The sequence below is a fragment of the Lissotriton helveticus genome, chromosome 7 (assembly GCF_964261635.1).
Source record: "Lissotriton helveticus chromosome 7, aLisHel1.1, whole genome shotgun sequence".
Taxonomy (NCBI): Eukaryota; Metazoa; Chordata; class Amphibia; order Caudata; family Salamandridae; genus Lissotriton; species Lissotriton helveticus.
The window spans coordinates 770,497,184-770,523,303 of NC_136068.1; the positions used below are offsets into that span (position 1 = coordinate 770,497,184).

The 26,120-nt window shown below is 44.9% G+C and overlaps 1 protein-coding gene across 1 annotated transcript in view; it reads right to left on the reverse strand.

The window, feature by feature from the left end:
- Positions 1–26,120, reverse strand: part of FSTL4 (follistatin like 4) — a 1,347,217-nt gene that overhangs the window by 57,594 nt on the left and 1,263,503 nt on the right. The window contains exon 11 of the mRNA XM_078653328.1: positions 24,408–24,557. Coding sequence (XP_078509454.1) covers positions 24,408–24,557 — 150 coding nt within the window. The remainder of the gene's footprint in view (positions 1–24,407; positions 24,558–26,120) is intronic.

Genomic DNA, 26,120 nt, shown 5'->3' on the forward strand with positions numbered 1-26,120 from the left:
CATGAATGATGTAATATGTGACATCATCAGCAGTGGATTGCGGGTGCGCGATATATAGTTAGTGCAACTAACTATATATGGAATTTCTTTTTTTTTTTTTTTATATTTTTATTTGGAGTCAAAAATACATCACAGAAAAGAAAAGGGTTTTTAAAAGTACATATTTTGATCATTCAGGGCACAGGCTTAACAATTAATTCTCATATTCTTTAAATACAAAAGACAAATACTCAATCCAAACATGCATTAGATAAATAGTTAAGACTTCTAAAATGGAAAAGCTTATATAAAATCATCAGAATATGAATCGGAGGGGGAGGCAAAGTGCATAATTATATTTCCAATATTAATAGACAACCAAGTATGCGGATTAACAATTTATACATCTTTTACATAAGTCTGCCTCCAATTAGTTATCGGGGCCCAGAACCTTCTTCCGAAGTCTCGTACTTTCCCTCTCTTATACTCATATAGGCAAGTCTCAATATTATGTATACCAAGGAATCTAGATAACCACATATGAAAGGATGGTGCGACAGTGTCCTTCCACCCCGCAGAAATCAAGATCCTAAGAACGGCAACAGAGATAAATACCAGTGCTTCTTCTTCCTTGCCCAAATTTAAATTTGAATCTGTGCAGACTTTTCATGAGGAGATTCCTGATGAGATGATTGAAGAGGATATTCCTGATGAGGACATGTTACTAGTTCTTTCAAATTATGAAAATTCAGAAGATGTTGCCTGGGTGCCGCACTGATTTGGGTATCCGGCGTGGGGCGTCCCGGGGGGTGGGTTGTCAGTAGCGGTCTGTTGTGCGAATAGTTCCAAGGCAGCAGAACGCGCTGAAAATCTGGATGGCACGAAGGTGATGTCTAGTAAGTTGCCGCCCAGCAAATAACGGCGTGGGGCGCCGCGGGGGGGGGGAGGCAGTCCAAAGTTCCGTTAAAAGGGCAAAGGAAAGGATCGGTGGTTTGAACCATCAGTCAAAAAGGGGAGGGGGTGCAACAATTTTTCCTACCGGGTCACACTGTGCTTTCACAGGAACTGAGGTCTGCAGGATTCTAGTCATTGAAACTGAGGCTGGCGCCAGCATGGGAGCGCCGACGTCCCGCGGCTACAGTTTCCTCCGGTGGATGGCGGCCGGACGCCCTTTGCTCTGGCCCCATGAACGGGTTCCTTGGCTCATCGGCTGCAGCCGGATCCCGTCGGCCCCAGATGTCATCAGTGATGTCATCAGTGATGTCACTGACCATGTCATGAATGATGTAATATGTGACATCATCAGCAGTGGATTGCGGGTGCGCGATATATAGTTAGTGCAACTAACTATATATGGAATTTCAATGGTTTTGTGTGAGTAAAATAAGGTTTTTTAAATGCTAATTCCTAACGATATATGGTCTATAACCTATGGTTTTTTCAGTGAATTTTCAAGGTTTTGTAAATGCTAATTCCTAACTATATATGGTCTATAACCTATGGTTTTTTCAGTGAATATATATATATATATGTTATTTCCATAGCGCAAACAGTGCAAGCTTAACCTCAGTGAGTAATAGGACAGGCTCCTGAGTTGTGGACTGTTGGATCGTGGCCTTTCTGCAGGGTCATCCCCATAAATATTGCTTTCTTCCTCCCATTATTACAGAATTTGTTTTTGTTGTCTTAAGGACTCTGTGCACTTTAGCACTGCTAACCAGTGCTAAAGTGCTTGTGCCCTCTGTTTAAAATATGATAACATTGGTTTCTACTTATTTAAGTAGCCCTTTAACCATATCTTAGCCCTGTCCTTGCAGAGTTTATGCAGGTGTGTAGTGGGTATGTGTCCTGCAGTTCCCAGAAGGAGGACAAATGATCTCCTTTCCAAACGTCCCCCACGCAAGTAATGCCTATCTGGTCCCACTTCTGAAAGCCCGCTAGTGTACCAGTCTCCGGCAGCCAAGTTATATGTCAGAGAGGCGTTTGTAGTGTAATTTTAGCATCCCATTGGGTGTGCCGCAGCGCGGACCCCCACGTAAGGAGGACAGTTCGTGTGAACGCTGATACAGAGTGAGGTATCGGGCCCCGTAGAGCATAGCCTGCACATGAGAAAACCCAAGGTTCTCTAGTTGCAGTTGGTAAGCTGGATTCGACCAACTGCCATTAAACCAATTGTGAATCACCAGAAGACCGGTGGCCAGATAGTACAGAAAGGGGTAGGTGATTCCCATTCCCTCAGCATACAGGGCCCGTTGACAATGCCCAAGGCCCAGCCGCGGTTTTGAGCCTCCCCAGAGAATAGTCGTAGCCACCCCGATCAACAGACGGAACCAACTGCGTGCCTTATTACATTTTATGAGTGTAATTTCCAAATGGGAAGAGACAACCGGTTCAAGTTTGATGTCTCTGGTATCCTAATTTTAAATCCTTACTTATGGTGTGGTTTGATTTCAAATTACAATCCTGAAAATTGCACTTTTAGACAGTTGGCATTGTTTTGCCTTAGCCATTGTGTGCCTACAGCCTGTCTCTAAGCATGTGGCAATGTGTAGTTGACAGTTGGGCCTTGTATATTCCAGCTAGACAGCCACACACAATTGGACCATAGGTGTGACTGGATGGGAAACACTGGAAGGATTGTAGGTAGGAGCTAGCAGAGGCCCACTTATATTTATTAGGCTATGGCCTGTCTTCACAAAAAGGGCCTAATAACCTTGCATTGTCACTTCAGCTAGCTTGGAGCAAGGGCAGAGGTGGTAGGGAATTCAACGCACTTCAAATGCACTGTATAGAAGCTTCTCCCACCTTCCAGAACCAGAGCACCGGGGTATAAAGGAGGGACCTCAGACACTAACTGTTCCATAGACGTCTGGACCTCTGGATACTCTGCCAGGACAAAGGACCTCTTTACTTCTGCAAGGACTGTCACTCAGCTGAATTGATCTGCTTTGCCTTCCTGGCCTGCTGTCTTCTTGCCTGGATGAGTAGGACTGTACCTGCATCTGTTAGACCCAGAACCCAGAGTGACTCCAAAGGCTCCTTGACTGGCTTCCTGATCTGAAACCTCAGGGACATAACAGGTTCCCAACAACCTTGCATTTGTACCTGGACTCTGCCATCTGCGAGTCTATCCTGTCAAGTGGAGCCACCCCAGTCATGGACCCTTGGAAGTGGGCTTAAGGTGCTTTGCCAGCCTCTGTGGATCCACTGGAACTGACGCATCTTCTCTGCTGCATTGTGCAATCCCGAGCAGAACCGACACATCTCTGTTGTTGCGCGAACTGGACCTGTCGCAAAGACCCACATATCCGCAGCGACCCTCAACACCTTCGGAACTGCCACTGCACGACACACCCTTGGTGCAAGCCCTTGCATCCCTCATTGATGACACCCTCGATGATGGTGCCGGACTCCGCATTGCAGCCTCCCAACTCTTTGGAACTGATGCCTAGCTTCAGTTGGCCGATGTATCTTCAACACGGATCCACACAATACTCCGTAAAACAGGATTTAAGCTACTCTGTTCACCGGGTCTAACTGGGTCCCTGTAGCCGGCCTGCACTCCATCGCGGTTGGCCTGAACTTGTGACTGTCCCAGTCTAGCATGACCAGATATCCCCAGTTTCGCTTTGTGTTTTTTTGTTCTATTTTATCTCTAAAAAAAAATAATAATATTTCCACTTCTACTGAGTGGATGTTTGTCATTTTGGTCTTGTTTTAGTGAATAAAGTAAATTTTATTGTTCAAACTTGGTGTGACATTTTTTATGTGCGGTATTTTCATTGTTGTACTGTATGAAGTGTTGCACTAACACTTTACACATTGCCTCTAAGTTAAGCCTGACTGCTCTGTGCCACGCTACCTGGGGGTGGAGCATAGGTTAATTTGGAGTTTTCGCTTGCCTTACTTTTTCAAGCCTGGTCCTGAGGATGTCTTCATAAATGAGTAATTACCAAAAGAATCAAAGTTACCCAACCCATTTACCACAATAATTTGTAGCTTTTTCCGAACTAGAAATATAGCTATATTTTAGCTAGTGAAATGTACGGCACAGGGATAGTGACGCAACGGCGTCGCAAAAGTTTCGCAAGGGGATTGTAAATCTGCCCCTTAGTGGAGATTTCTTGGCAGATTGTCTCACTGCCAGCAAAATCAAAATGAGGCACTTATGCCACCAAGGTAATTAATGGTAAATCCGCAGTTTTTATAGCTTTTCCATTACCGTGTTGCTCTAATTAAACCATTAATACATTAGTCTTTATTTGGAGTGAAGTCAATCAATGTAATATTGATTGCATGTTAAGGTGGAGATGTCAGAGGGGATCTTGACTTTGATATGTGCTGTAGCTGGGCTCCTACCGAGGCAACATAAAGGGCTCCTTGTTTATCTCTGTCTCTCTCTGTCTTTGGTACGGTGGGCTGAGCTAATAACGCCTTCTTACAGAGCAGCACTTCTAAAATAAGTTTGTTTAAAAGAAAGAACAGTGGAAGACTTTTAACCCAGTTTCTAAAGGCAGTTAAACATATATTGCCAAACAAATAAAAAGAAAAATATAAGAAATATATAATGTAGCAAAATAAATAAAACTAAGTAGGGCTATTTTCATTTGAAGTCATTGGGGCCAACTTTAGTACAGAAGTAATGGGAATAAATGTGATTGAAACGGAAATAATAATAAAAAAGAACGTTTATGAGGGTAACAATATGTGTTTATATTGTGATTAAGGTAAAACTATGAGGTCAGCCTTCAAAAGGACGCTGTTAAATTGGCAATAGGGAATTTGCTTAGTTGAAAAATATTACCTCCATATTTAGAATTGTTCTTAAAACATATTCCTGTCCGGTGGTGGTAATATTAGGAATAAATTTCTCTTGCAAAAAATAAATGTAAGGTTTGCTGCTTAAACGGAAAAACACCTTTTAAATTGCGAACAGCTCTCCAGTGTCTCGCTGGCATTTTTCTTTCAGAACTACCATTGTAGATTGTCACTGTCAGGTATTCCTCAAACCTCAGGGAGGTATTCAAAATATTCCAGAGAGTAGGGCTTTCAGGCATATTTTTCGGCATTTTTAGCACTGGGCAGGGGACCTGAGTAATATTCAGCAGCTGTTGCAGGATGTAAGGCCATGGAAGTGGTGGTCTCATTCTGGATTTAATGGAGCTTTGATATTTTCAGTGAACAATTGACTCTGGTTACAGTCAAACATGGATCCATTGTCTTGGATCACATTTGCAGCAGCTTGTGGTGAAAAGATTTTATGTGGTTGTAAAAGATCAGAGAAACGTGGTGCCAGAGCGTGGTAAGTTGCAGTGTTTGTCAGAGGGGTTAGGAATTTCACCCCAATTGAGTCCAGTGGTTCTAAATTCTCACACCTGGACTTTTCCATACGTTGGATCCCTAAAGGCAAGTTCAACAGTGAAAGTAGGTCCCCTTACTGAGGAACATGATAGCCTGATCAACGCCTGTGCCATCAATTGTTTACCTATGTCACGTTTGTTATGTGCTCAGCTTGGAGCACAGCATTTATGAGACAGCCTCTGAGCTTCAAGGAAAATCCTCTGCAATTTCCTCACGTTCTCTCTGTCCTCTCAGACAGCACATCTATTAGAACTAATCCTTCTTAGCGTACCAGACTCCAAACTGCCAGGACAGCTGAAGAGTATCTTACTGTGACAGTAAATCGGGAAGGTGGCTTCCCCAGCTGCTGTGAGCAACTCTCAGTTAAGGGTGGACACTGGTACAAGCATCAAAAGCTCTTTTATTTATTTCCCATTGACAAAGAGGTTCTTCACCTCTAAAACTGCTTTTGGTGAATGAGCTCTCTGGAGTATGCTTGAACCAATGCAAGATTAGACCCCTATCAACGTAATGATGTAAGGGGATAGGGATCCAGACACGTGCTTGTTGACGGTTGTCAGGAGCCGGTCCTCCAGATGACAATTAACTGCTCAAGTTAGGAAATCACAAGCACCTAAATGGACCTTCATGAGAAGCTACTCATCCCAGCAGTTTTCCAGAAAATCTCATTAAACTTCAGATTTAATTAACTAACACCAAGGGACAGGAATTGCATTGTGCCAGTATTTTGGAATGCATTTATCATGGCTTTTCACCTTCATTTTTGTATTGTAGACTACCTGATAAGGATTACTACTTCTGTAATATGAGAGCTGCTGACCACATCTCAGTTCCTTGGTATCTGTTCAGCAAATCTCCATCCACTCTCAGTACATCTCCTGCAACCATTACAGTGGCCTGTCTTTGATTCAGAACAGCATGCTGGCGCTGAGAGTGTATTTAAAGTGGCACGTTGTAAGGTACCTCTATCAGTTCAGATTTTCTTAATCTGGGCCTAGATGTATCAAGATTCCATTTTGCGAATCTTAAATAGCGATTTTTAGCGAATCGCTATTTAAGATTCGCAAAACGGAATGTATGTAAAAAATCGCTTTTTTTTAGCGATTCCTTATTAATCTTTATTTGCGAATTCGCATTTTGCGAATTCGCAAATAAGGAATAATTTCCCATGCATTCCTATGGGCCAGGAGGCCCTTAGGAATGATTGTGAAGTAATTCTCAAATTGCGAATTCGCAATTTGCTAATCGCAATTTGAGAATTATTTCAAGGGTGCAGGGGTGTCTCATGGACACCCTGCTGCACCCCTGAAACTTACATGTGTGTGCATATGGCACACATACATGCCCTATGGGCATGTATGTGTGTCACATGCCACCTTCAAAATTGTCATATTTTGGTTTTTGAAAGGATATCGCAAATTAACACAAACCTCAAATTGGTGTTAATTTGCGATTCCTTAACCTGAATTCGCAATGTTAAAAAATGTCATACATGGCATTTAAGGAATCGCAAAATTGCGATTCCTTAAATGGTTAAGCAAAATAAGGAATCGCAATTTTTTGCGATTCCTTATTTTGCTAATTTCTAATACATCCCAAAAGATGCAAAATGTCCGTTTGCGATTCGTTAAGGCCGAAATTCTGCGAATTTCGGCCTTAACGAATCGCAAAAGGCTTGATACATCTAGGCCCTGGTCTCATATATGTGATTATGCAGAAGGAAAAAAGTGCCTTTTATCTCCTGTGTAGATTTACACTAGAAACTAAAAGGCGGCCTGTAGTCTCCCATTTCCAAGAAATTGTAATTTATGCTATTTGTTCCTAAATTCATCTAAATGACCTACCCTTGAAATATAAAACAACAGTTCAGTATCCAGACCAATTGCCCACTTGCTTTCTTTGTTGTGACTAGGAGCAACAGTTCCAATATTGAGTAATGAAAGGTGGTTCGGTGTTAGTCTGTGGAATGTAACAGCAAACACATGTATGTCACAGATGGTGAGACATAACGATCTCAGTCATATCTCATAGGTTACATTTTAACAACTAAAAAACTGCAAGGTATCCCCATCTATTTACAGTATTGTAAAAAGTCACATTCTGTTGGGTTGTTATATTTTAATTGCCCAACCTCTAGACAAAGCCCTTCCCATAGTATTCAGAATTCTGTTGCCTTGTCATCAATAATAGAGGTACTTTCAAAATAACGATTTCCTGCAGGTCAGACATTGACAGAGGACTGCAACATATGTATTAATGTTGTCTTTCCCAGTCTGACTCACAAATAGAGAAACATATCCCTGTTAACCTGACTGCAGACGAGTTTCAGAATTTAACCTCTCCATGTGTGCCATCCTTTCTTTCCCTAAATTGACTCAATACAACTCTGCTTTGTCATATACTTATGTATATGGGCTTTCTACCATCCCTCTCATCCATTGGTCTGTTACTGTGTCATTCTAATTTTTCTTCCTCCCACTACAGCATACAGCATGGGGCAATGAGATCATCCCACTTCAGCCACTGGCTAACTTCACTCTGAGTGAGGGCATTCTGCTGTGTCACATGGAATACATTCACACATAAACAAGTTCCTTTAAGTGGTAGAGACTGCTGTGGCAAAGATTGTTTTTGACTGTATAGAGAAGGAGAGAAGGCACCCTGCCTGATATTTCTAGTGGTCCTAGCTAGAGGATCCAAACGTGATAGGAGAAGGGGGGGTGGTTAGCCCAGAGGCTGAAGCTGCACAGGACAAGACCCGGTCAATCCCAACAGACTCAACAACATATATTGTAAAGATACATATTTTTTATTTTTCTCTTTTTGAATATATTATTTGTAATTTTCATAGGACAGACATGTATAAATTAAATAGTCAAAGTGATATTTTACAAAACACATAGCAAAGATTCTTTTCTGAATTAAGATAAGCCCAGTACTGACCACTCTTCAAACAAACTACCACACTCATTCACACAAGGGTTTTCTCTAACTATTATTGGAACATTCAACTTTCATTCCTCCATTCATATAGTCCTGGCGTAGACAACAGTAGATATTCAGTAAGTTGCCTAAATCGGGGGGTTCATCCAGGCAGATAGTATTAGTACGGGTCCTGGTGTAGTTAGGACAAAATGCCGTATTCCTGGGAAAACGTGCCGACGCGCGTTTCGGTGAAAGGCCAAGGTGGCCACACCTTCGTCAGGGCCAGGGTAGTATGCTGGGCAGGGGACAGGAATAAAATCTGGAAATAAAAAGCTGTGTCTTAGTTCCGCATTCTTGATATGTATACACAAAGACACATTCCAACATTTCTTTTTCCTCATATTACATTTTTTTTAAAAAACATATATCGAGCATATTGATATGATACATGCAGGGTTGACATTCTTGACACTGTGCAGTAACAGACTACTTGGAAACACTCCCCAAGTAAGATTCCCTGTTTCGTAGAATCCAAAGAAGGCAAACTGATAGCCTAAGCTAAATGAACCGTAGAGTCTAATTCACAACACTATACAAACATTTTATAATCACACACTCATTATCGTCCACCTAACACCTCATGGTTTAATTCAACCACTCTTCATGGCTGTTTTTTGAAAGAGGGTTGAAGTAAGAAAGGAAGGATTTTAACACACAGTAGGGTACCCAAATTTATCCTATTTAACCAAACGCAAATCATCAGTTGTTTAAACAAGATGTTACATTAAATGGTTCGCTCTTATTGGGGTTACCTGTTTGTTTTGTTAGAAAGGCATACGATTTAAGGACCCCCTTCACAAATTCAGGAGGAGATGAATTCCAGTTGTTACCTTAATGAAGGGGTACATATAGTTACTATTTTCAGTCTGAAGTTTTTAAACTTTGTACAGTACGCATTAAAAGGGGATATTGATTTACCACCTCTGGTGGGATTTACAAAGCGCCTTGCTCAACCAGGTGGCTCACCTGGTTGAGCAAGGCGCTTTGTAAATCCCACCAGAGGAACCACGAGTTGATACCCAATAGCTTGGTAAATCAATATCCCCTTTTAATGCGTACTGTACAAAGTTTAAAAACTTCAGACTGAAAATAGTAACTATATGTACCCCTTCATTAAGGTAACAACTGGAATTCATCTCCTCCTGAATTTGTGAAGGTGGTCCTTAAATCGTATGCCTTTCTAACAAAACAAACAGGTAACCCCAATAAGAGCGAACCATTTAATGTAACATCTTGTTTAAACAACTGATGATTTGCGTTTGGTTAAATAGGATAAATTTGGGTACCCTACTGTGTGTTAAAATCCTTCCTTTCTTACTTCAACCCTCTTTCAAAAAACAGCCATGAAGAGTGGTTGAATTAAACCATGAGGTGTTAGGTGGACGATAATGAGTGTGTGATTATAAAATGTTTGTATAGTGTTGTGAATTAGACTCTACGGTTCATTTAGCTTAGGCTATCAGTTTGCCTTCTTTGGATTCTACGAAACAGGGAATCTTACTTGGGGAGTGTTTCCAAGTAGTCTGTTACTGCACAGTGTCAAGAATGTCAACCCTGCATGTATCATATCAATATGCTCGATATATGTTTTTTAAAAAAAATGTAATATGAGGAAAAAGAAATGTTGGAATGTGTCTTTGTGTATACATATCAAGAATGCGGAACTAAGACACAGCTTTTTATTTCCAGATTTTATTCCTGTCCCCTGCCCAGCATACTACCCTGGCCCTGACGAAGGTGTGGCCACCTTGGCCTTTCACCGAAACGCGCGTCGGCACGTTTTCCCAGGAATACGGCATTTTGTCCTAACTACACCAGGACCCGTACTAATACTATCTGCCTGGATGAACCCCCCGATTTAGGCAACTTACTGAATATCTACTGTTGTCTACGCCAGGACTATATGAATGGAGGAATGAAAGTTGAATGTTCCAATAATAGTTAGAGAAAACCCTTGTGTGAATGAGTGTGGTAGTTTGTTTGAAGAGTGGTCAGTACTGGGCTTATCTTAATTCAGAAAAGAATCTTTGCTATGTGTTTTGTAAAATATCACTTTGACTATTTAATTTATACATGTCTGTCCTATGAAAATTACAAATAATATATTCAAAAAGAGAAAAATAAAAAATATGTATCTTTACAATATATGTTGTTGAGTCTGTTGGGATTGACCGGGTCTTGTCCTGTGCAGCTTCAGCCTCTGGGCTAACCACCCCCCCTTCTCCTATCACGTTTGGATCCTCTAGCTAGGACCACTAGAAATATCAGGCAGGGTGCCTTCTCTCCTTCTCTATACAGTTGTTCTTCCCCCTTTGGCCTGCCTATATCATCAAAACCCTACGGGGAGCCCCCTTCTTTTGCTTTGCTTTCCAAAGATTGTTTTTGAGACTAAAACATTATTTTCCCTTTAGCTATTATTTTTCAATTGCGGGCCCAGCAGCTTCCCCAGCAATAAAGTTTTGCAAAAACTATCGCAAAAAAAGCAAGCACTGATAAAGCCAAAAGGTTGGTGGGCAACACCTGATCTATTAGCTTTGCCAATGCTTGTTACTATTAATTTCTTTGATATTGCCATCATCATTGCCTGAAGCAGCACAAATGCATGCAGTCTGCCATATCATGCAAAACTCTTTTACAGCATATTTTTAGAAGTTCAAAATGGACATAATGTGCAAAGGTGAGCAACTTTTTTAGCCATATTATTCGCTAACGGGGACCACTTTTATTTTGGAGCCCGGGCCTATATTCTGTCCCAGTCCAACCCTGTTTTTACGGTGTTCTAATGGCCCTCTGGAAGGCCAAGCTATGTCCTGGCTTCCTTAGGGTGACCACAGGTGCATTATGAGCGCACATGCTTTGACTGTGTGACTGTGAACAGTGAGAGTAATAAGGCACCATAAGCCTGTGCTGGGTACTAGTTGTCAAGAGAGAAGTATCGCCGGGCTGTCAAATGTGTGCTAGTTAGGATGTAGTGTTCTGCACTTCGTGCGGTTTGGATTTCATTTCTACAAAGACCCCATCAAACCAAATAAACACTATAAATTCTAGCCAATTCTTTTTGATTCAGGTTGAAGCAAGATTGCCTATTGCAAGCCAGCTTCCAGGTGGCTCCACACCTCACCTCTGATCAATGCACTGTCGTATCACCCTATATTTGACATCTGCAAGGGCTCCCCCTTGGACACCGAGGTGTACATCACATTGTATCCAGGCCATGACACCAGACTATCTAGCACATTTTTACCTAACACTATCCAGTAATGCAGGGTTTCGGATTGTGCCCGAGAGGATAATGTGAAACAGCAGTATTTAAACCTTACCACGTTGATACAGAATGATCTCATTTTGTGGTGGTCCCCAAAATGCTCACAACTGTCTGATGTTCTCTAGCATTCGCAGTGGAGGCAGAAATCATGCACTACGCGTGCTCCTCTTTCCGCTATGATATATCAGTTGGTTTTTCTTTTAGGTATCGGCACACTGGCTGAATAAGTTGCCCCCAAGCTGAATATGCTTACCAATAAAGTATATTTGCGTTGAAGGGACAAGAATTCAAACCCCAACAAAGCCTTCTATCTTTCAAAATTAAATAGCGAAGTAATGAACTTCAAAGCATGGCATGACTGCAAGGTGTGCTATCTACTTAAGGACTGATTACGAGTTTGGTGGTGTGGGAGTGGACACCATGCCGGCGGTCAGCTCCCACACCACCAAACCCATGGTTGTACTGCCTCCCAGATTACTAGTTTCCTCTTGTCTGGTGAGTTGTTTTTGGCAGTCCCACGGTGGTGCCTCTGAATATGTGCACCGCAATGGTAACAGCAAAAACATATCTTGCACAGCATGTACTGTAAAGTCCATGCCATGCAGGAACTGGGCTGCATGTACACAGGGAGGCACATGTTAAATGTAAATCCGTTTTTGTAAAGCGCAAACTACTCACCCTTACGGGTCTCAAGGAGCTGGGGGGTCATTGTGGAAATTAAGTGAGCTATTGCCCAGAGTCACATGGTGCTGAGCTAAGCTGCTCCCGGAGCTAGGGATCGAACCGTGAACCCTGAGGTCCGAAGTCAGCTGCCCTGGCCGCTGCACCACACCTCTCCAACCGCTATTGTGCCCCCCTGCATGCATTCCCATACACAAGGGCAACAGGGGGCCCTGTAGTGCCTCCTTTGTTTCAGGACTGCCAGCCTTTTCATTGAGGAAAGACCTCCATGACACTGCTGGTGGTCCTGAAACTTGTAATATGCATGGCGGTACCGCAGCAGCACCACCAGCATATTATTGGGGCCTTGGCTGCCGCACCACTACCAGGGAACAGGTTACTGGCGGAATCTGCGATGCAATGGTGGTCTTTTAATGGGGTGGTGGGACTGCCAGTGGGGCAGTGGTTGGATCACCCCCACGAGTGTGGTGATCCTCGGACCGCCAGACATGATGAATTAGGCCCTTAGTGTAACAGTGATTAAAGATTGTTGTTTTTGGGGTGTTTATATTTTGAAGTAAATTATATTATCAAGAACAGTGGTCCTTAGAACAACAAATCAATACACGAAAGAATAAATATAAACCAAATGGTAATATATTCTGGGGAAGTGTCCAGCAGGACAGTTTATTTCCCTAATACAAAGGTACTATATCAAATGTAACACTGGGTGTGGTAGAAACGGGGCACCATCCGGTGTCCGACTAACACACTGGAAGAACATACAACATACACAATAACAGGCAATAGCAAGACGTCTGATTAGAGTAAGACATACACCAGACAATCTAAAATATACACATATGCAAGAAAAAATTGTATCTGCATTCGTTGCATTTAGTGTAATATGTCGACGACGTTTCGAACCATACTTAATAGAGGTTCATCCTCAGGACAGAGGGTAATTGCCTTAAAGTTACACATTTGCAAATTTATCACTGGTAGTGGGATATATACCATGTAAAAAGAAGGGGAGACATAAAAAAGATAAAGACATGTCACTAAAACATTGCCACAGCTTCGTACATATATTGCATGACTCATACCATGCCAAGGTGCAGCCGGTAACGAGATGTGGATCATGCAGAATATGGGCAGTGAAGAACAATAACGAGGAACAGGGCTGGTGGCGCTGAGTGTCGAATCAACTGTGGCTAGTGCAAAAGTAAGGCACGGATGGAGTGAAGTGGCGGCGGGCCGGCGTGCTAAACATTCAGTGCACTCAAACTTAGTGCGTCTAAAGTGAGGGTGGGCGTCTGCGAAACTACGCTTACCAATAGTGCCGCACTCTGGTAGGAAAATTCCTTAAGCTAGATAGTGTAGCTTAATTATAGAGTAAATCTGATGGGAGAAAAATGTTAAAACTGTAGTAGCCGAAAATAATTTCCCATTTAGAGTGGTGTTGAGAAAATACGCATACCTTAAATGAGTGCCCTCAGAACTGTGGTCTGTGGAGGGAAGGGCGACATATAAATGGCTATAGCAATTAAGATCGAAGTGACCGTGGTAAACAAAAATGCGGGAAGTCGGATCTTACCCGAAAAGAATAGTCACGATACCAAAGTCTGGGAAAGAAAGGACAAGGGCAGCATAAGTGACAGTGGTGTCATAAACTCGACTCCTACCACGGGTGCACATTGACCGGGGCCGATCTTACCTGGAAAAAGCTGGGAGCAAGGCCACAATGGGGGTTCTTGCTAGCACCGGTAATCAGCGCGGCGTCTCCGTGCAATGCGGGACGCGGCGAAGAGATGAGGAAGGTCACGTGAGAAAACGGACCAATCAGGTTTCGCCCAAACTTGGCGGCCATTTTAGATAGGGGGAATAATCATATGGCATGGTATGGCGAAGACAGTAGTCAAGGGGGGACTAAGCTGTAATAAGCAGGGCGGGTGTCGGCCATCTTGGAGTGGTGCCCAGCCCATTCAGTCGTATATAAAATAATAACTAGGTGAGTGCCCACAGGTGTTAATAAATATGAGTGGAGAGCGTAGGATGGCGTGCCGTGAGTCACAGACATTCAGAACATACCCTAAAGCTAGTGTTCAATAGTAAATGCATTTCCAGCACATTTCAAATATTCTACATTTATATATACATTGAAAAGGTGAAGAAATTATTCAGAACCATATTTTACAATTATATTACAGGCTTGCTGAAGAGTCAGTGGGGAGGAGAAAACAGATAATGTTAGATCAGGGAAGTCCAATCTTCAGTCCGATTCAACCCTGTGTGAAGACTTTTTGTCTTCAGGATCCATCTCAATTCCTCTTTGTTCATGAGTTGTTGCAGGTTGCCCCCGCGGCTCGGGAGTTTTACCAGGCAAATGATGGTCCATTTGAAATCCATTTCTGTATGGGATTGTTCTGTGAAATGCTGTACCAGGGGTGCATTCGCAGTTCGGCATCGTATCCTACTTCGATGCTGGCACATCCTTGTTCGTGCCTTTTGTGTAGTCTGTCCGATATAGATCATGGAGCATGGGCAAAACAAAGCATAGATTGCATTGGAGCTATTACAGTTTGAGAATTCTCTACGTTCGTATTTCAAATCACTGTAAACAAACTCTTTGCCTTCTATAGTACTCTCACACATTGAACAATTACCACATTTTACATGCCCAGTGAGCTTCGGCAAACCCCATAGTGTGTCAATTGTGGTCATCTCTGCAGGTGCAGGTAGTGCTGCCCGCACCAAGTGATCTTTTAAGTTTTTTGCCTTCTTAAAGGCAAACATCGGTTTCTCCAGTTGGAGTTGATCAGCATTCAACACAGCCCAATGTTTTTTAATGCTTTTGGTAAGTGAGTTGGATATCGGGGAGAAGGTTGTTACACATACCATCCGGTTCTGTGTCTTTTTTGGTTTGGATTCCAACAGAACTTCCCTCGGACAAAACCATGCTCTTTTTAATGATGTTTTGATTAGTCTGCGGGGGTAACCTCGGGTGCTAAGTTTAGCGCTGAGTACATGGGCCTCTTTGAAGTAATCTTCTTTTAAGTAACAATTTCTTCTGAGCCTTAGAAATTGTGAGAAGGGTAAGGAATCACGGAGCGCTCTGGGATGATTACTCTGATAGCTTAGTAAGGTATTGCGCTCGGTGGGTTTCCTGTAGAGGCTAGTGATGAGGACGCCTTCTTTCTCCTGTATGTTTAAGTCTAGAAAGGGAATGCTAGCCCTACTCTTGGTAAGAGTGTAGGTGAGGCCACTACAGTTGGAATTGAGCCAGTGTAGAAAAGGAGAAAGTAGATCCTCATTCTCCGTCCAAATCATAAAAATGTCATCTATATACCTTTTCCATAGGGCAATGCCACTATGGAAAGGGTTAGACGGGATCAGAATGCGCTCGCATTCAAGGCTATCCATATACAGCGCTGCCAGGTTCGGCGCGAAGACAGCCCCCATAGATGTACCCTTGATCTGGCCGTAATACTGGCCATCGAACAAAAAATAATTCTTCGTGAGGCAAATTTCCAATAGTTGGAGAATAAACAGTGTAGGAATAAAATGTGGGCTCGGGCGGTTGTTGAGGACTTTTTCAATGACAAGCATTGAGTAATTTTGAGGAATATTTGTGTATAATGACTCCACGTCCAGAGTGCATAGCACATTGGACGTGGGGTCAAATGGATGTTCCTCTATCAGGTTAATCATATGGGTACTGTCACGGATGTAACATTGAGTAGCTGGTATAAAATCCTTGATAAAAAAATCCACAAACAGACCCAAAGGTTCCAGAACTGACCCACAGCCAGAAACTATGGGTCTGCCCGGGGGATGTTCTACACTTTTATGGACCTTCGGGAGTGTATAAATGACAGGAGTACGAGGAGCTCTGGCATTGAGAAAAGAATATTCCTTTTTGCTCAGAAACCCTAACTCGAGGCCTTCTTTAGTGACTAGCCGAATTAGGTTTTGGATCTCAACTATCGGGTTCCTTTGGAGTTTTATATAGTGTGAGGGATTGCTCAGTTGGCGAAGCACCTCTGTTTTGTATGTGTCAAGGTTTTGTAGTACAATTCCCCCGCCTTTATCGGCAGACTTGATGATTAGATCAGACTTTGATTTGAGGTTGAGAAGTGCATGCTTCTCCTCCAAGCTAATGTTATAAGGGATGAAAGTGTGCCGTTTCTCAAGGGTGGAGAGATCCTGCAGGACTAGTTTCTCGAAGGTCAATATCTCCGGAGGCACCATGCTGCCTACTGGCGAGAAAGTTGAGGGTGGGCGGAAAGGAGTGTTGGGCGTAAGGATCGGTTTAGGATGGAGTACGAAGAAAGCATGTAGTCTCAACTTCCTAAAAAATCTTAGTAACTCCGTCTGAACGTCCAAATAGTTGGGACGTATCGTGGGGACAAATGAGAATCCCTTAGTTAATAACGACAATTCAGTGTTGGAGAGGGGGTGTGATGTAAGGTTAAAAATGGGTAATGGCAATGGGTTAGCCAGATCTACTGAATCAGGCATTGTGCTAGCATAAGTGGCTATTTGCTGATCTACCATTGATAATGTTGGCGTCTGGTGTTCCTTTCGCCTGACGGGTAGGGTCCTCGCGGGGCTGGCTTGGGTTTCCCCCTCTTGGGGGGATCGGATTGGCCTCTGGATAAAAAAGGAGCTCTATTATATTTTGAAGTAAAACACTACATTTCTCATACATTTTTTAACAAACAATTACCATCCCAAAGGTAGCAGTGTATAAATGCGGTTTATGATAGAGATTCCTACCTCTTCTATAAATAGGCAGGAACGGGAAAATGCGGACTAACTGAGGCATAAAGATCTGTCAGTTTCTCCATTTCTTTTCATGCCACAAGTCTTAATATTAATCCCACTGCCCTTTACCTGCCACAGTAGTCCAGGCTAGAGTATGAGGAAAAAATGAAAGCACATCCTCATATTTAGCTAATTATAATGCAATTTCACAAAGCATAAAAGAGGTTGTATGTATGCAACTAACAGGGCCGGACTGGCAATGCTGGGCACCGGGCAATCCCCCGGTCGGCTGCCAGGGGCGGGGGCCGGTTTTTTGGCCGGGGGCCGGTTTTAAGTTGGGGCCGATTTTTTTGTGCACTCCGACTCAGGACAGTAGTCACTGACTCACTACTCTGCATCTGCGCAGCGTCTCACTCGCTCTGTGCGGGGGCAATAAAAAGAACAACTATCTATTATCGATTCTCTTAATGTCTCACGATCATCTGTTCCGTATAAATAAGGCATTAGCGCAGCACCATGATTTAATATGGGGCGGGTTGCCGTCGCTCACGCAGTGCGTGGATGTCTCCGTCGCTGCGTCTGCGCTGCGTCTGGTCTCTACAGTTCACCCACCTTATGGTGGGGCGGCTGGTGGTGACATGCGCATTGGGTCTCGCGCGGTAAAAAGTGCGCGTGACCCGCTTTCCAGAAACTAAACATCGTGTCCACAACCAGAGGCCCTCTCTCGGTACCCCATAATTTAGTTATTTCTAACCCCTGCTGCTCTGCCTGTCCCTGCTGCCAACTGTCTGCCGCCCGCCGCCCGCAGGTGAGTCACTGATTGATGTCGTTTGCATTCAATAATTGCTTTCAGCATGACACCGCATTGTGGCCAGGGCCGGGATTAAACAAAAGGTAAAGGCCGCCCCCGCACCACCACCTCCTCCTACATGCACAGGCCTAGGGCATCGGCCTATACCTTTTGTTTAATCATTCCCCGGCCCGGTTCTGCGCAGGCAGGCGGCACAGCGCACTCTAGCGCCCTGGCCCCCAAGTGGCCCCTGAGTGTGGAATGGATTTATTTGTGAAGAGGCCTGCCTGCTGTTGTGTGTAGAGTCGCAGCAGCCAGGGCGTGCGTAAGGTGTTCCTAGCAATGCGCCTGCCTCTCAGGGGAAAGGTTATCCCGCCTTAACCTTCTCTGTTTGCATTTTGAACTCGCAATGCTTTAGTGTAACGTTTTATTCTGAGCTCCAACATTTACGGAAGCCACTCCGATATCCCCGCTTTTCTTAGCAGCAAGTCTATCGCCTTGTAACACAGTCAGTCTGTCTATCAGGTAAAGGGTAATTATCATGAAAGGAGCCAAATACACTATAATTGTTTTTTTTAAACATTAGTTTTTGGTAGTGCTAAGTTTTGAAAGGTAGATTAATAATTAATATATACATTAAAATTGGTAAGTGAATGCAGGGGCCCAATGTTCTTCTTAGAGCCTACTGCCTGCCCTGCTGAATGCCAAGGATGTCGAATAACAGGGCTGCTTAGTCTTGCTTCCACCTCAAGCCACTTTCTTCTACTTCAGGGCAGGTCCTGCCTCTTTATCTCATTCTTGCTGGTTCTGCTTCACTATTCCGTTCTCCCTTTGTCACTTTTCCCTGTGTTTTTCTTTATCCTTCTTTTTCCATGTTCAGTTTTTGTCTCTTGCTCCTGGTCAAAGTATGGTGATGGAAAATAAGTCCCACCTCCCTTCCTGCAAAAAAAAGACTGCAACTGCCACACCACCTGCAACCACTCCCACTAGACTTGTAAGTTCCATAGCTAACACATCTCATTGCTAAACGCTCTTGAAACCAACGTTCTCACCTCCCCAATGACCTGAAAGCAGTAGCCCCCTTCACCATTTTGAACAGGTGCAGCTCCGAGGCTGGGGTGCTGTGCCTGCAGCGAGCGCATCCAAAACCTTTTCAAAGAGGTTGGCACTGGTGTGCTTGTCTAGAAGATAGGTACTTATGCTGTGGATGGGTTGCTCCAAATAACAATAACCTACTGGGTTATGACAACTTCTCAATATGTGGAAAACCAAAGAATCAACACAAATTTCATGTTTGTGGGTGACTGCAGGGGGACTTCCAAGTTATTGAAGTGGAATGTATCACGTGTGGGAGAATGGTGTCAGATTTCGCATATTCATTCACTCATCCTCCAACACATTCCCCTCCAGTGCTTAATATGCCAGTTGATGCCGATGGGGTCTACCGGTACTCTTTTTTAGGCACTTGCACTTATTTTTCCTTATCATATGTTTATTGAGGAAAAGACAGGGAAAAACCTACACAAAGGGGAAGGAAGGGGTAAGAGAAAAACTGCAGCAAAGGAGGAAAGCAAGAGCCTGCCACATTGAGATAAACAGGTACAGAGTGCCGAAGACTAAAGTAAAGAGGTATTCAGGACAACACAAACCTAGTCTTGGGCGCACCGACATTTAATAGCACCACCGTGGGCTTCTGAGTAGAGCTTTAGCACCGGCACTCATTTTGGTTTACAAATTAAGCACTGCAGCCCCCTCAGTGAGTTAAGCACCCATCCCTGGGAGCTCTCTATAACTTACGCCACTCAAGCCTTAATTGTATATGTTCTAAGAGTGATGAAAGCTTGAACCCTAAACTATCCCATGCTATTCCCCTGTCTCCTTCTTCACCCTTCTACACTGCTTACTGCTGTCAGGGCCGGATTTCCCGTACTGGGCATGGGGCCGGATTTCCCGTACTGGGCATGGGGCGTTTCCCCGGAGACTGGAAGGGTGGGGTCCGGTTTTGCAGTAGTGCTGCAATATCGGCCCCCAGGAACAAAAGCAGTAAGCGGGAGTTTCCAGTCTCGCTGTGCCTGGACTTTCTTCCCCAGGGGCTGGTCCAAGAAAATTGCCAGGGCTGCTTTGGGATCCCAGTCCGGCCCTGGCAACTAAGCCACTTTGCAGCACAAACTTAATGCAACTGCAGTTAGTCAAGGCAATGGAGCAAAAAACACAACAAAACAGTCATATTGCTTCTCTTCCCCAGCACTCTGAAACAATGTCCTGGTCACTAGAGACTGCCTCTCCTGACCTTCAGGAACGAACCAGAAAAATGTGCTTACTCCCTTCATCGTCCATGTTCTGCCGAACAGGCTCTGTCCTGTCATTGGTTTGTACCAGTGGCATAGGTAGGCCTTACACCGCCCATGGCAGCCCCTGCGTTTGCCGCCCACGGTGGCCTCACTGAAGATGTCAAGTCAAGTCAAGTCAAGAGATTTATATAGCGCGCTACATACCCATAGGGTCTCAAGGCGCTAGAGGGAGGGTGGGGAATTACTTGTCGAATATCCAAGTTTTAAGTTGCTTTCTGAATGCTAGGTGGTTCTGAGTAAGGCGAAGGTGAGTGGGAAGTGAGTTCCAGGTTTTAGCTGCCAGGTAGGAGAAGGATCTACCTCCCATGGTGGTTTTGTTGATGCGAGGTACAGTGGCAAGGGCTTGGTTGGAGGATCGCAGCTGACGGGAGGGGGTGTAGAAGGACAATCGTGTGTTGAGGCATTCGGGTCCAAGTTCGTAGAGTGCTTTGTGTGCGTGGGTTAGGAGGCGGAATGTAATCCTCTTATTTACGGGGAGCCAGTGGAGGTTTTTCAGGTGATCAGAGATGTGTTCTTTACGCGGGATGTCTAGTATGAGCCTGGCTGAAGCGTTCTGGATGCGTTGGAGTTTTTTCTGGAGTTTTGCGGTGGTACCGGCGTATAGTGTGTTTCCGTAGTCCAGGCGGCTCGTGACCAGTGCGTGGGTGACTGTTTTTCTAGTTTCGCTGGGGATCCAGCTAAATGTTTTTTTGAGCATGCGAAGAATGTTGAAGCAAGATGATGAAACGGCGTTGACTTGTCTGGTCATTGAGAGTGAGGAGTCCAGGATGACGCCAGGTTCCGTGCGTGGTCCGTCGGGATGGGGGCTTTTCCAAGGGCTTCTGGCCACCAAGAGTCATCCCAGGCGGAGGGGGAGGTGCCTAAGATGAGGACTTCTGTTTTGTCTGAGTTCAGTTTCAGACGGCTGTGCTTCATCCACTTGGCTACTTCTTTCATTCCTTCGTGTAGGTTGGTTTTGGCTGTGTTAGGGTCTTTGGTGAGTGATAGGATCAGTTGAGTGTCATCCGCGTAGGAGATGATGTTGAGATTGTGTTGGCGAGCGATGGCCGCAAGGGGGCTCATGTATACGTTGAAGAGGGTGGGGCTGAGTGACGATCCTTGTGGCACGCCGCAGATGACTTCAGAGGCCTTTGACTTAAATGGTGGGAGGCGGACTTTCTGTGTTCTTCCGGTGAGGAACGAGGTGATCCATTCCAGTGCTTTTCCTTGGATTCCTACGTCTCTGAGGCGCTGAAGAAGGGTGCTGTGACAGACTGTGTCGAAGGCAGCGGAAAGGTCGAGGAGGATGAGGGCGACTGTGTCTCCATTGTCCAGTAGAGTTCGAATGTCGTCTGTTGCTGCGATGAGGGCGGTTTCAGTGCTGTGTTTGGCTCGGAAGCCGGACTGTGAGGAGTCGAGGGATTTGTTGGTTTCGAGGAAGGCGGCGAGCTGGTTGTTGACGGCTTTCTCAATGACTTTGGCCGGGAATGGAAGAAGCGAGATGGGGCAGTAGTTTTTGAGTTCGGTGGGGTCAGCTGTGGGTTTTTTCAGAAGGGCGCTGAGTTCTGCGTCTTTCCAGCTTTCCGGGAAGGTGGCGGAGTTGAGGGAGTAGTTGATGACATCTCGGAGGTGTGGTGCTATGATGGAGTCTGCTTTGTTGAAGATGTGGTGAGGGCATGGGTCAGTTGGGGATCCTGAGTGGATGGAGTTCATCAGGCGGATGGTGTCCTCAGTGGAGATTGGGTTCCAGTCGTTAAGGATGTTCAAGGGGGGTGAAGGTCCTGCAGAAGATTGGGTGGGTTGGTCTTCGGGACGGTTGTCGAAGCTGTTGTGGATGTCTGCGATTTTGTTGTGGAAGAAGGAAGCTAGGGAGTCGCAGAGGGCTTGGGAGGGGGTAATGTCGTTGGAGTTGGCTGATGGGTTGGTAAATTCTTTGACGATGTTAAATAATTCCTTGCTGTTGTGGGCGTTGTTATCTAGACGGTCTTTGAGTGCGGTTTTCTTGGCAGATCGGATTAGTTGGTGGTGTATGCGGGTAGCATTTTTGAAGGCGTCCTTGGTGCTGGTGTTAGGATCTTTTTTCCAGGCCTTTTCGAGGAAGCGACAGTGTTTCTTCGATTTCTTAAGATCATCGTTGAACCAGGATGCGTTTTTGCTGCTTAGCTTGATTTGGCGTTTTTTCAACGGTGCGAGGATTTCGGCGCTGTTGGATAACCATTGGGTGAGGTTGATGGCTGCTTGGTCGGGGTTTGAGAAGAGGGCGGGGGGGTTAAGTAGAAGCGAAGAGGAGATCTGGTCGCTGGTGACTTTGTTCCAGTTTCTTCGCAGGGTGGGTTGAGGATGGTTGTGGATTGTGGTCTTATTGTAGGTAAAGTGAACGCAGCTGTGGTCCGTCCAGTGAAGAGCTGTGGTGTGACTGAATGAGATATGTTTGCTGGAGGTGAAGATAGGGTCGAGCGTGTGACCTGCGATGTGGGTGGGCGTAGAGACAAGTTGTTTGAGTCCGAGGTCGGCGAGATTGTCCAGAAGGGTGGTGGTGCAGCTGTCGTTGTTCTTTTCCAGGTGAAAATTGAGGTCTCCCAATAGAATGTAGTCCTCGGAGGGGAGGGCGTGTGGGGTGATAAAGTCAGTGATGTCGTCACTGAATTGTGCACGGGGTCCTGGAGGCCTGTAGAGGAGGGTGCCTCTGAGTGTGGTCTTGGGGTCGGTGTGGATCTGGAAGTGAAGGTGCTAGTTGAGATGCGGATGGAGTTTTTATGAACGATAGCGATGCCTCCTCCTGTATGCTTGATGCGGTCCTTTCGGATGATCTTGTAGCTTTCCGGGATGGCAATGGTGATGTCTGGGGCTGATGAGGCGTTCATCCATGTTTCTGTTAGGAAGGCGACGTCCGGTGAAATGGTGTCTAGTAGATTCCAGAGGTCGATGGCGTGCCTGTGGACCGAGCGGGTGTTGAGTAGGATGCATTTAAGGTGGTTTTTGTCAGATATCTGGTTGGTGTTAGTGGATGAGGAGTTGTTCTTGGTGCCGTCGCACTTGCAGGAGTGGCAAGAGAAGGGTCCATGGGTGTGTCCAGGAGCGGCTTGGACGCAGTTGGGGGAGTGGCCGGGGTTAAGGGCTAGGAGGGTGGTGGCATCGTAAGTGATGCGAGTGGGCTGGGCATTGCGGGAAACGGGGGGTCTGGCGCTGGGCGCGGTCCAGGCGCGGACGGGCGTAGACGGGCTTACCTTTGGCGCACCTTCGGCGCGGCCGCAGCGCGTGGACGCTGCGCGTTGGGGCATCTGACATAAATGGAGAGTGGAGGGGGGCGGAGGAAGGGAGGAGCAGCTGGGGAGGCGGGTGCGGGGCGGAGAGGAGGGGCTTGCTCGAAAGCACAACAAACAAAATGGTAGAAGAGGGAAATACGAGCTGGGCGAGCTTGGGGCCAAAAGTGAAATAATCAAAGGAGATAAGGCACAGGTAAACGAACAGCAATATATACGTAAGAAGCCTAGCAAAGCGAGCGCAGTGCGAAATCAAATATGCAAATGTAGCAGGCAAATGCGGGCGGTTACAATGAGGACAAGCGCTGCGATGCAAGTACAGAATAGCAGTGCTAATGCGAAGCGCTACGATACCAGCTGTCCGTTTTCAAACAGGGAATCACTCAGAGGATGGGGATAGCGCTGAGGGAATCGCCAGAGAGCGAGTGAGCGTCCGCCTCTTACAGCGTAAGGGAGGTCACAGAGCTTCAATCTACTGGGCAGTTGTAATCAATCCTTGGAAGGGAGGAGCAGCTGGGGAGGCGGGTGCGGGGCGGAGAGGAGGGTGGGGTGTTGGTCCTTTTTGCGGCTTCGAGCGCGCAGGTAAGAGCCGGGGGGAGGGGGCAGCCCCCCCCCAAACGTGTGCCACCAGGAGCAATTGGCCCCCCACCCCTCCCCCATAGCTACGTCTTTGCTTCTGTCTATACTGGATTTCTAGCAATCTGATCTAAAAATCAATCTGTGATTTACTCACCTTGGAACCTCAGCAAGTGATCCCTGACCTTAGTAAAGCAGTATTTCGCTGCTACTCTCTGGGACTAGCGTTGCTCTTAATAAAATATACGTAAAATATTAAACAATAAAACATTAACAGATTATGTTTTACACTTTGCAAAACCAAATAAAAACAACATCCTCGTGCATCTCGACGATTTAGTGGGAGAATGCCATGCCAAATAGGGTAGTCACAGATGTGTGACGAGAATCTGAAAAAATTCTGAATTCTCAAACGTTTGTGCCTCAGATACCTGCTTGACTTTTTGAGTCTGAATGTCAATGATCAAAACTCGATTCTGCCTGGGCTGAGCCACGTAGATATACTTGTCTCTGACATTCACAGCCGAAGCCCAGTGGCAGGTTGGGGCGGACTCTGGGTGGTCGCTGGGGCAGATTGGCTCCTGGAAGAGAAAAGAATGCAAAGTTAATGTTTCATCGTGATCCATTATTCCTGGGAGGAAAATCAAGAAGTCCAAAAGAATAAACCATTTTAGTCTTTTCGGGGGGAATACTGCTCATTCTCCTGGACGTCTTTAGGATTACATTTACTTTGTCTATATATTGTGTTACTTTGCCTAAAGAAAACGCAGCTTTTTAAAATGGAATATAACTAGATATAATACTTCCCTTACCAGAGAACGTCTAATAAAGAACAAGCATTGGCATAGCCAATAGGTCTCGCCTTTGGGACCTTATAAGTGATTAGTCATGCAGCACATGATCCTGGGTGCTGTGCCGCCATGGATTGAAGCATTGTCAGGTTTATCTGCACCACTTTTGCATATTGTGCGTTTGCTCATTGGTGATTTTTTGAAATCAGTCTTTTCTGCCGGCCATTAGGGCAAACTGGAGAAACTAATGAAGTAAACATATGACACAGCTGTTTATAAAACGACTCTGGTGTGTAATATCATTTTAGCACAGACAAATTCTGATCCATGCGTAACTTGTGATAGATGGAATGAAACAGATTTGCCAACAGTTATGCTGCTTGTTTAATAAAGAACAGAACACACATTGGAGAGATTATGAGGTCAAATTAAAAAGGTCAGCAACAGAATCCGTGTACCGCCTAGTGGTCCAGTGTCACATGTGTGACACCTTCAGCCTGTCATGGCATTTTAATTATCAACAGTTTGCAGGCCAGGATTAGCATGCCTAAACTGGGAACTGCAAGTCCCAGAATGCAATTTGCAGTTCTGCCAGAAATGGAGGATGGAATCACAATGGAACTACGCAGCTGCACTGTGTAGATATGCAAAAGGACACACATCGCGAGCAGGGGTGTTAATACAGCACAAACCAAAGTAGTGGTGCACATCTTGCCTTGACTGAGCTAGAGAGGATTATGTCTGGGGAGTGTCTGAAACATTACTGAGAAATCATAACAGCGGAGGCACGAAATACATGACTAAATTGAATTAAAACAGTCTTTGCAGCTAAAACATTCCAATCACAGCACCATATGTTACAGGTACCACACGCCCTGCTTTATGAGAACGATAACCTGTTTACAAACAAATCTCTTGTAACCGGTTTCATGTTTGTTCGCTGCGCAGCAATAGTCAGTGTGTACATAGTTATCCTGCCACAGGCACGGCATAATTAAACAACAATAGAACACATGTTGCCAACCTGGGAAAAATAAATATAAAAGTAGGCTCATCCGAACGTATTGTACATTACCCCACTGAGCTATTCACAGGTGTCCAATGAATAGGTCCAAGTTCGGAAATGTATATCATAAAATATCTGCACTTGCATAAAGAAGGGAGAGCTACTCAGATCAGTTGTCTCCGACTCTTTAAGCACCCCCCACCTTTATGCCCACCATCTCACCCGTCCTTCTACCCCATCAATAAGACAAAAAATACGTATTTCAAATCTAAATATTTTATTTAGATTGTGGTCACAACACTATAGACATCTATGGCATAGGAACACGCAAATCGAATTTATTCATT